Genomic DNA, 10,660 nt, shown 5'->3' with positions numbered 1-10,660 from the left:
GATACCCCTGGCCAAGGCTGTTGCACTTAGGCGGAAGATCGCATCTGATCCTGAGCTGAAAAGGTTTTTTTTGTTTTTCCCAAGTTGCAATTGCTATTTACTTTTTATTTTGCAATTCTAACCAAGTAGCAATTATTTTTCTTGAACAGTTAGTTACTTATATAGCAGTAGCAATCGCACCTAATGCGTGGTTGCAATCACACCATAACAGAAGTTGCAATCATTTTTATTTAAAAAGAATTTCACAGAGTTATATAGTACATGCAATTACAACACACTAGTTGCAATTATACTACACCAGTAGTTTGCAATCATATTTGTGTAACAGAATTTCCCAGAGTTATTCAGTACTTTGAAATCACACTAGACCAACAGTTGCAATCACAACACACCAGCAGTTGCACATTCTACTGTTCTTCTCACTAATCCATATGTTTTTTCTTTTTTTTTGTTGATGCAGGAGAATTTTGTTGGAGTTTGGCCTTATTGTTGGACTAACTGGCGAGGAAATTTTAACATCTTTTTCTAATGACACCCTTGGTGAGTCAGGAATCATAGACTTTTTCGTGCACTGCATGCGACATGATGATATTGTGCACAAGGTTGATTCTTGTGGATACAGAGTGTTTCTGACCACTGGTTTTTATGTAAGTTTCTTCTTCAAAACCATGTATTTTTTGTATACTGTCTTGCATTTATGTGTTTAAACTAATTTAATCATTTATCATTTCTCTTTTTTATTTATTCTCCAAACTGGAAAACACATACAGTTCAATGTATCAACGTGTGAAGCAGTACTCAACGCTGATAAATCTAAGACGGAAGAATTCATATATGTATGGAATCATCTGATGTCTGAGTGCGAAAACTATGATTTGTCAAGAGCAAAATTGGTTAGCAGACATTTTCCCCAACCCACTTTTTTCATACCTACAATTTTTTACTTTCCATCATTTATAGTTGCAATCACCAGGACACATACTTTGCAACTGTCTATACTTTTTTCTTGCAACTTTTTTTTTCATATATGTTTTCCATTTTTAGTAATTAGTTTTCTACTCCTTCCTTGCACCAGGTTTTTGTCCCTATCAAAGATGGTGCTCACTATTTTGTATATTGCTTCAATTTTATCCATAAGCGTATTGATGTGCTGGACTCGAACGACTACTTCCTGAATTGTTCTAATCAGGAAGAACGACACAAGACTGTCTTTGCCAAAATCCCAATTATTGATGCAGCCTTCCAGAAAGTTTCCAACCTCAAGTTACCCAGAGTTAGCAAGTGGAGGCGGCCTTTTATTGATGTGCCAAAGCAAGCAGGTCAAAGCGATTGTCTTTTTTTTGTATGGAAGTACATGGAATATTATAATGGGGACAAAATGACCAAGGAAATCAATCCGGTTAGCCATGATGTCAACTGATTTTCTATCTGTTTTGGTGCTTTTTTTGTGTGTTTTCTATGTGTGCATCATAATATAGTCACTGACCATTATGATGTTTTTATGCCATTGCAGTTCAAGGGCCCGATATACAGATGTGAGCTGTTGCATTACGAGATCTTCCACCCTTTGAACCAAGCTGAAATTCCTGGTTCGCTTGATAAGTTTAGAATTGGTGGTCGTCCGTTGCCAATTGAATGGGATAGTAGTCAGTCGAACAATTAGATTCATGCAAAAACAATCTGTTGTGTTATGCAGTAGTCAGAAACAATCAGTTGTGTTATGTTATCTCCAGAAACAATCCAGTAATGTTGTTTAGGTTGCAACCAGCGCACTGGTTCCATTTGCAACTGGTCTATTCATCTAGTTGTTATCGTACTCTAAACTGCAGTTTCCAATATTGTTTGAAAAATCCCAGCCATTGCAGTTGCAACCAATGTATATGTTTGTGTTCTGTACCCACCGGCGAGGTGGAGCCCTTCCATATGAGGCAGTTGCAACCAGCGTATATGTTACAGTTGCAACTGAAATTGTAATCGTAGTTGCAACTGACCATGACCACTCATTTTTATTTCTATGTTTGGTAACCAGCATGATGGCAAACTTTGCAAACCTGTTTATGAGTAGTAGCAACTGTTATATGATAATAAAACAAGATATATTTTAATTATATGTCGAGACGTAAACAGATAACACAGATTCATGTATTATTCAGTGTATACATACAGTTGCAATCAGCGCAACTACGATGTTGCAATTGGTTGGTCATGTGTGTCCACTGTTTTCCGAACAGTCACACAGTCATTATTGAGTTTAACTTACACAGAGTTATAAAATAAGATAAAATTGAAATATTACATTGGAGATTCAGTTAGATTCATAGTCATCCTTAATCACTTTCGTCCTGGTAATTAACATGGCAAGTTGTCGCCCTCCTAATTCTTGCAATCACCGCGTGTGCTGCTGACTCCTGCACCGCCATAGTGCACCCAGATTGATGTGTATCATCCCCCTCACTCTGTGCCTCATCTTGATTCCCATCTAGTCTTTTTTTTATTGTTGGGCGACCTCTTTTTCTTGGAGTCCAACCTACAGTTTTCGCACTTCTCTTTTTGTCATTGTTCTCGGCTGCTCTGCTTCTGTTTGGGTTCTGAGGGCATGTTGTGCTATAGTGTCCCCTAACATGGCAGGTTTGGCACTCTCTTATGCCCTGACCACCACTATATGTGATGTATGGATTAGCAGGTTCCACACTATTTTTAGCACATTTAGCCCCACTGGCAGACTTCCTACCCTTCGTGCGCGACACTGGCGGTTCAGTCAATCTTAGATCAGTGAGGCAGTTTGCAGAATCTGGATTCAGTCCCGATTCTGGTGGTGGTGTAGGTCCAGTTGGCATCACAACAGGTTCTATATTGTTGTCAGAACTTTGTTGTGTTGGTGCAATGGGACCAATATTCCGCCGTCCTTCTGCATCTTGCTGCAACTCAGTATTTGTTGCTTCGTCCGGACCAATCGGACCAATCTCCGCTGTTCGTAGAAGCTCAATCCCAGGAGTTATCATGTCGATGTGCCTGATAGTTTCAGTGTATGCTCTATCAGATTTGCTTCCCGCTCTTCCCAGTCGCATTAACTTTGGCAGCAGCTTCGACAACCTTGACTGTTCTGTCTCATTTTGACCACCAACACTCACATCGTGCCGGTCCCACGGAACCACAGATCTTGCATTACGTGTATATCGCTTCAGAATGTACTTTTCAGGTATGTTTTGGACTTGGAGGTAGGTGAATGCCTTTATTATGTGCATGCAGAACAGACCTGCATTTTTTTGTTGCAATTTGGATGTAAATATGCAGGAACATCAATGTTTAATTTTTTTAATGTAATGAGGTTGCAATTCTCCTCACCTGTATGCTCCCACTGCATGCATTCGCATTTATACACGCCTGCTGCTTTGTCAGCCACCACCTTGAATGCGTGTTGTGCCCAGCAAAATGTCCCATCGCCTTTCTCATGTTTCACCAAGTAACCGCATTCCACTCCCGGATCAGGCTCTATCACAAAAGCTGTGCTGTTAATATATTCCCTCTTGTATTCATTGTACACAGCCCTGGTGTACACCCTGCTGAGTTGCTCATCAAATCTTGATTTGCAGGCTCTGACAACTTCAGTCTGCATTAAGACCAGCAGTTGCAATCACATCATAGAGCAGTTGCAATTACACGAGACAGCAGTTGTAATCATTGTTTGTTTAACCGATTTTTGAGCATAGTTATATAGAAGTTGCAATCACACCAGACCATCAGTTGCAATTACACCAGAAAACAGTTGTAATCATTGTTTGTTTAACAAAATTCCCCAGAGTTATTCAGTGTTTGCATCCACACCACACCAGCAGTTGCAATTACAACACACCAGTAGTTGCAATCATTTTGTTTATATTTTTTAATAGATATTTGGGTAGAATTATACAGTAGTTGCAATCACACCACACCAGCAGTTGGAATCATTTATGTTTAACAGTTTTTTTACAATCAGACCAAAAAATTCAGTGGTGTGGGCAAATACCTGTGAGTAGTGTGACTCCCCAGCATCCATGTGGTCTGTGTGCTGAATCGAGTCAAGCACCCTCTTTGCAAATATATGCAGGCTTGTCACATTGTTAACATAACCATCTTTCAAAACCCTGTTTTGGCTCTCAGATCTCTGGGTGGAAGTCATTCGCCCACAGTACATGCCTTTGAAATATGTTGCTATCCATCTCTTCCTTTTCTGCCACAATGCAACAATTGCAGGGTGTTCTCTTATGCCACATTCATCCACCAGCTTATTCCACTCCACCTCAAATTGTGTGGGCCCCAGAGGATAGTTTATCAGGGACTGCAGTTTCTCCTTTAGATTATTATCATTGTGCAATTTGTACAGCCCCTCGAGTTCGTAATCCCATGTTCTGGTTATGTGCCATCGGCAATTTCGGTGTTGTGTCTTGTTAAACACAATCCTTATTGCTTCCTTCATCGCTGCATCTTCATCTGTTTGTCAAAAATAAAAATCAGCAAAAAAACCCCAATAGGTTTGCAATCAAGCAGTTTAAAATATTGCAATCATCTTCAAAGATACAGTTGCAACAACACAGCAGTAATTATGTGACAAGCATTTTTTTGTAGCCAAAGCATACCTGTAAGAATCACAAAAGGTTGCTGACCACCCATGCAACTTTTAAAGGTCTCAAAAAGCCATCTGAATGTGTCTATTGTTTCATCCCGAAGAAGTGCTTGGCCAAAGGATACATTTTTCAAATTATTGCTGCAACCCACAAACATGGCCAACGGCATATGCTTGTTGTTAGTCTTGTGTGTTGTGTCAAATGTGACTACATCCCCAAAATCCTTGTATTCTGCACGCTGACTTGCATGACACCAAAAAAATGCTCCGAAGCACATTTGTTTTTGGTTCAAAATCCACATCCCAGTAAAAGTATTCATTGTGTTCTTTGCACTCCCTGAAAAATTGGAACAGTTTATCCATGTCACCATCCCTCTCCTCCCTTGCTTGCTCAGCTTTCCTGTACCATAAAAGAAAAAACAAATGAAGATGCTGTTGTCAATATATCGCACAAAGATATGATGTCAGTTTTTTTATGACCTACTTGTTATGGACATCTTTCTCTGTGAACGGCCAGTTTTGACGGCCTCCAAATAATTCTGACATTACATTCATTGCTGCCTGTGTTGGCACACCACTCTTTGACATGATTGCAAACAGGTCATCCAACGCTGCCTCCCTCTGCTTATGAGAATGCATATATCTCACCATCCTTGGTGAGGGTTCAAGTTTGTGATTGTGTGCTTCCTGAACATGATGAAAATACCAAATATTGCGCTTCTTGTCCTCCTTCACCTTCACATAAGCAGGGCAACCAATTCTCATCGATGTCTTATTTGTCATAGGCTCCTCATTCTCTTGACCTGGCTTCAGAAACCCCTCACGGTTGCAAACCCAGTGTCTGGTTTCTTTACTAGTCCTTTTTGTCCTGACACTAAAACCAGCCAACTTTGCATAGTCAAGGTAAAAGAGGTAGGCTTCTTCTTTTGTATCAAATGTTTGCTGCACCCTGGGGACAAACACATCAAGTATGTTTGCATCCTGCAGGACAACACGCAATCATGAGTTTTGCAATTAGAGTATACACCTAGTTGCAATCAACAAGCAACAAACGTTGCAACTGGAGCACAAACACACCATGCAACTGTAATCAATGAGTAAAAACAGAGACTCAAGTTTGCAATTAGAGTATACACCTAGTTGCAATCAACAAGCAACAAACGTTGCAACTGGAACAGAAACACACCATGCAACTGTAATCAATGAGTAAAAACAGAAACTCAAGTTTGCAATTAGAGTATACACCTAGTTGCAATCAACAAGCAACAAACGTTGCAACTGGAGCACAAACACACCATGCAACTGTAATCAATGAGTAAAAACAGAGACTCAAGTTTGCAATTAGAGTATACACCTAGTTGCAATCAACAAGCAACAAACGTTGCAACTGGAACACAAACACACCATGCAACTGTAATCAATGAGTAAAAACAGAGACTCAAGTTTGCAATTAGAGTATACACCTAGTTGCAATCAACAAGCAACAAACGTTGCAACTGGAACACAAACACACCATGCAATTGTAATCAATGAGTAAAAACAGAGACTCAAGTTTGCAACAAACGATGCAACAGAAAATCAACAAACCACGCACGTTGGAGCAACAATTTTTGATTGTTTTTTTTCTTACCAGATGGAACAGCTGGGCTGCATCAGAAGTGACCAGCGATCCAGGTGGAATTGAAGGCGGTGGCGTCAGCAACGTTTTGTGATGCAAGGGATCACCTGATCCGCCGCGTACACCCGCTCCCGTTGTCGCAATCGGAGACGGCAATATCGGATCAGCACCTCCAGCCACAACAATCGCCAAGGAATTAGGGGAGGAGCATCGAGGCGATTCAAGGTGCGGCAGCGACGGTGGGGCCATGGATCTAGGGTTAGAGGATCGGAGGAAGGAGGAGACGGCGGCGGCGCGGTGACAGGGATGCGATCGGTGGCTGCGGGGTATAGGGTGGCGCGGGGTCAGGGAGGCGCGCGGCGGCGGCGGGGGGCAGGGAGGCGCGGGAACAGGACGGCCGAGGGCGCGATGAGGCTTGATCAGGGTGTATTTATATATTACGCCTGGGTGCATTCAATATAGAGAATGCACTCAGGTACATTTTAGTGCTGTCGTGTATATATATATATATATATATATATATATATATATATATATATATATATATATATATATATATATATATATATATATATATATATATATATATATATATATATATATATATATATAACTTGGTTATGCATAAAACCGGGGCTTGCCTTCAATTGCTGGGGCTGCGGGGAGATCCTCGATGGCAGGCTCGGGAGCTGGCTCCTGATCTTCCTTGTGGATAGCTCCTTGCTCAGGGATGAGCACGTACTCTCCGTCAGCGAGGTTGCAATCTAATGAATGTAATGATTAAGATATATACATGGCATGATATGAAATTTAGTAACTAAAATTGTATGGTGAAAGATTAATTAACAGGAAATAGAGCTAAGCCTTGTTATTAGAGAATTCCGGGGTATACTTAGTAAGTTAGGGTCAAGTTTGATTACATTTTAGTGATATTTTTTTAACAAGATTCTTAGCTGCATTTATTGGGGTGATCTTATTAATCTCTCCAATCCATCTTTTTATTTCTATTTCTTTTATGCCCTTAAGGTGAGTTTGAACTACAATATAGTTTTACAAATTTCCAAAAATTCTGTAAAAAAATTCAGTGGCTTCTCGCTGGTGTATAACTCTCTGTCTCAAAATTTGGGCTTAAAAAGTGAGGGGTTTTTGTGTACAAAATTTATCAAGTGTTAGGGCAGAGGGGGTGCTTTGAACTACAACTCTCTCTTAACAGTGGGTTATTCTCTAAGGCTTATTTTTGCTCACATTTAGGTGTAATAACATGGTCTTATACAAATTTTCAGCTACTAATACTTAATGGTTATTTTACTCTGATTTTCTAAAGTTTCTAGCTAAAGGGGTGCTTTCTACTACCATTATACTTGAAAAATATCAAACAACAGATTTCTAAATTTTCTTATCTTCTTCTTTGTGCAAGAGCAATCATTCTAGAATTTGGTAACTTTTTGCTTAAGGGAAAGGTTGGTAGGAATTTCTTGAATTAAATGGCCTTTTTCATAAGGTAGGAGCAATGGGTGTTATTTTGTAGTTTTGAATAGGTTTTGCATTTTTCTCGGGTAGCCTACTTCATTAATAATCTGGTAAAAATTTATTTGCCCATTATTGCACACTTTTTGGCTTACTTATGATTTAATTGGAATATGGCTAAATACCAAGTTTTATTTGTTCAATCCACTTAAAATGACGAGCTGTTTATTATTTTTATAGGGGAGTTCTAATAGTTAGGAGTCTACTGAATTTTTCTTACCAATTTTGAAATGGTCCTTATATTTTTAATAATGGCCTTTCTGGTTTTATTAGTGCCTAATAAAACATTCCACCTTGAATTTGTTCTGGACTAGGGTTTTTTATATTTTTCTTAAGTTCTTCATTATTTAAGTGGATTAGGAAAAATATATACATCCTCTGTTCATTAATTTTTATTTCCTTTCCTAATTTCCTAAGTTTTGGGCAGATATGGCTTTTAATAGACAACCTTTTGTTAATCTTTTATACTAGGGTGCTTAGTATTTTTAGAGAGTGCCTAAGTTGGGTTTGGACTTCTATAATTTTTCTTAAGTCCAGCATATAAACATAACTATTTTTCTCCATTTTAATAAGGTTTGGGCGGTTTTCTTATTTAATTTCAAACTCTAAAATTTAATACAGAAAGTATAGGGTTTAGTATTTTTATTTGATAGATCATAATCTTCTGAATCCATAAAAATTGGTTTGACTAAATTTGGTTAAATATTTCTCAAGATATAAATTTCTTAAGTTCTCTACCTATTTTAAAAGAATAAACAGGAATAGATTAGTGCAAGGGTTGTTTTCAGTGTTTCAAAGGTTTCTTGGGTCTGAGCAGTCCATACAAATGGGACATCCTTTCTCAACAAGTTGGTTAATTATTTGCTTATGATTCCAAATCTGGCTACAAATCTTCTGTAATAACTAGTCATTCCTAGGAAACTGCGCACTTCTTTTGCATTTTTGGGTACCAGCCACTACTGAATGACCTGAATCTTGCTTGGATCGGTAGCCACCCTGGCTGCATTGATGACATGACCAAGAAACTCAAGTTGTTTCTGAGCGAATAGGCATTTGGATTGCTTCAACTTCAACTGATGCTTGTCTAATGACTAGAAAATAAGCTCCAAGTGTCTCACATGATCCTCCAGACTGCCACTATATACTAGCACATCATCCAAGAACACCACTACACATTTGCGTAGTCAGGGTGACATCACGTGATTTATCAAGTCTTGAAATGTTGTCGGTGCACCAGTTAGACCAAAGGGCACTACTCTATATTCATAATGTCCGTGGTGTGTTTGAAATGCGGTTTCACACTCATCCCCCTCCTTAATCCGGATCTGATGATATCCAGAATGATGGTCCAACTTCGAAAACACCTTGGCTCCACTGAGTTCGTCAGTGATTTTGTCAAAGACTAGCATACGATATATGTTATTTATATATGCATTCAAACTTCGATAGTCTACACATAATTCCATTCTTCGTCCCTTTTCCTTATTAACAGCACTGGTGCAAAGGGGCTCGAGCTCTACTGTATTGTGCCACTGTCTAACATCTCCCAAACTTGTTTATCTATTTCATTCTTTTGCTAGGAAGTATAATGATAGGGTCTGAGTCTGAAAGGTCTTGCTCAAGCCACAGTGGAATACTATGACGAACAATCCGTTTGGGTGGTAGGCCTTGAGGTTTTTCAAACAGATGCTGAAACCGTTGAACCAACTCGCCATTCTCCTTTGGAACTTCAGCTTCTCTGTCAGTTGCCACCATTCTCAGTTCAAGCAATTGAAACATTGTCCCTCTTTACTAGGGCACCCAGTCTTTTGCTAGACACAGTTGGACACTTCTGCAACTTTGGCACCACTCCTTGTAGATGCACAGTACTCTCATTATGCTCAAACTCCATCCACTTGTCTGCCCAGTGCACAGACATGGTACTGTAGATGTAGATCTCTAACCAATCCATACCTAGTATCAAGTCATATCCTCTAAGGGGTAATATTTTGAAATCAGTACTAAAAATGATTCGTTCACACATCCACTGATAGGCTGGTACTACATATTTGCTCCACATCTTGCCACCATCTACCACCCTTACCTGAATTGGTTTCTCTAGAGCTTGAAATCCTGGCATGGTCTTCATTAGTTGTTGACTCACAAAGCTGGCTAAACTACTAGAGTCGACAAGTACTAGCACTTGTTGACACTCAACCGAAGCCCAAAGTCTGATAGTTTTGTTCCCTTCTCCACCTTGGACAACAGCCACCGAAATAGTGAGGGCACTCTCCTCATTTGGTTCCTCCTCCCGTTCAGCAACTTCTTCAGTTGTTTCATCTGCCTCTTTTGTAACTGTCAGTGCCCACATTTCCTCAACAAAATGTAATAGCACACTAGTCAAGCATCGGTGATTATGGCCCCATTTCTCCCCACATTTGAAACATAAACCCTTTGCACGCCTATAAGCTTTTAGAGCTTCTAGCTTATTGCCCTCCACACTACCTGGTAATTTTGAGTTGCTTCTGTGATCCTCAACTGACACATGGAGTTTTCCTGCAGTTTCCATAGCCAAAGCGGTTGAGGTTGTGCCAAGTCTTGATTGATTATTTGAAAATGTTCTGGTACATGTGTCACCACGTCCTCCTGTAACATAGCGAGAGAACAAGCAACATCTATTGGGGCCTACTTTGCCAAAGATCCTCAAAACACCTTACCTTCAGCATAAACAAATGTGTTTCAGGCACATAACAATGGATGGACAAAGATAGCCTTCGGTCGAAGCAGCCTGCAAAGAGGCTAAGGCTGCATGCATCTGTGACGAAGGTGTGAGCCGAGGTCGCTAGCTTCGGCATGGCAAAGGCTTCGCGTGTAAAGTGATGAAGGAGAAGAAGTTGAAGACTTGTGCAGTAAGAAAGAAAGAGAAAAGATGA

The 10,660-nt window shown here is 39.8% G+C and overlaps 1 protein-coding gene across 1 annotated transcript; it reads right to left on the bottom strand.

Annotated features, from left to right (window-relative positions):
* Window positions 1-1,818: 1,818 nt before the first annotated feature.
* Window positions 1,819-5,580, bottom strand: LOC103648621 (protein FAR1-RELATED SEQUENCE 5-like). The gene is made up of 6 exons (XM_020544568.1): window positions 5,088-5,580; window positions 4,617-5,003; window positions 4,007-4,470; window positions 3,346-3,610; window positions 2,732-3,256; window positions 1,819-1,916 (listed from the first exon to the last, which is right to left on the bottom strand). The coding sequence occupies exons 1-6, from the start codon at window positions 5,098-5,100 to the stop codon at window positions 1,819-1,821; spliced, it is 1,752 nt and encodes a 583-aa protein (XP_020400157.1). The 5' UTR covers window positions 5,101-5,580.
* Window positions 5,581-10,660: the final 5,080 nt, after the last annotated feature.

The sequence above is a fragment of the Zea mays genome, chromosome 9, assembly GCF_902167145.1.
Source record: "Zea mays cultivar B73 chromosome 9, Zm-B73-REFERENCE-NAM-5.0, whole genome shotgun sequence".
NCBI lineage: Eukaryota > Viridiplantae > Streptophyta > Magnoliopsida > Poales > Poaceae > Zea > Zea mays.
The sequence above is the reverse complement of the archived record's forward strand: the minus strand, read 5'-3'. Positions and strand labels throughout refer to the sequence as shown.

What these genes read in the sequence shown, in the direction of transcription:
- LOC103648621 (XM_020544568.1), bottom strand. An exon ending in CATGCAGTGGGAGCATACAG is followed by an intron (nt 3,257 to 3,345) that starts GTGAGGAGAATT and finishes AAAAAAATGCAG; the next exon opens with GTCTGTTCTGCATGCACATA. An exon ending in GCCAGTGTCGCGCACGAAGG is followed by an intron (nt 1,917 to 2,731) that starts GTAGGAAGTCTG and finishes CTCATATGGAAG; the next exon opens with GGCTCCACCTCGCCGGTGGG.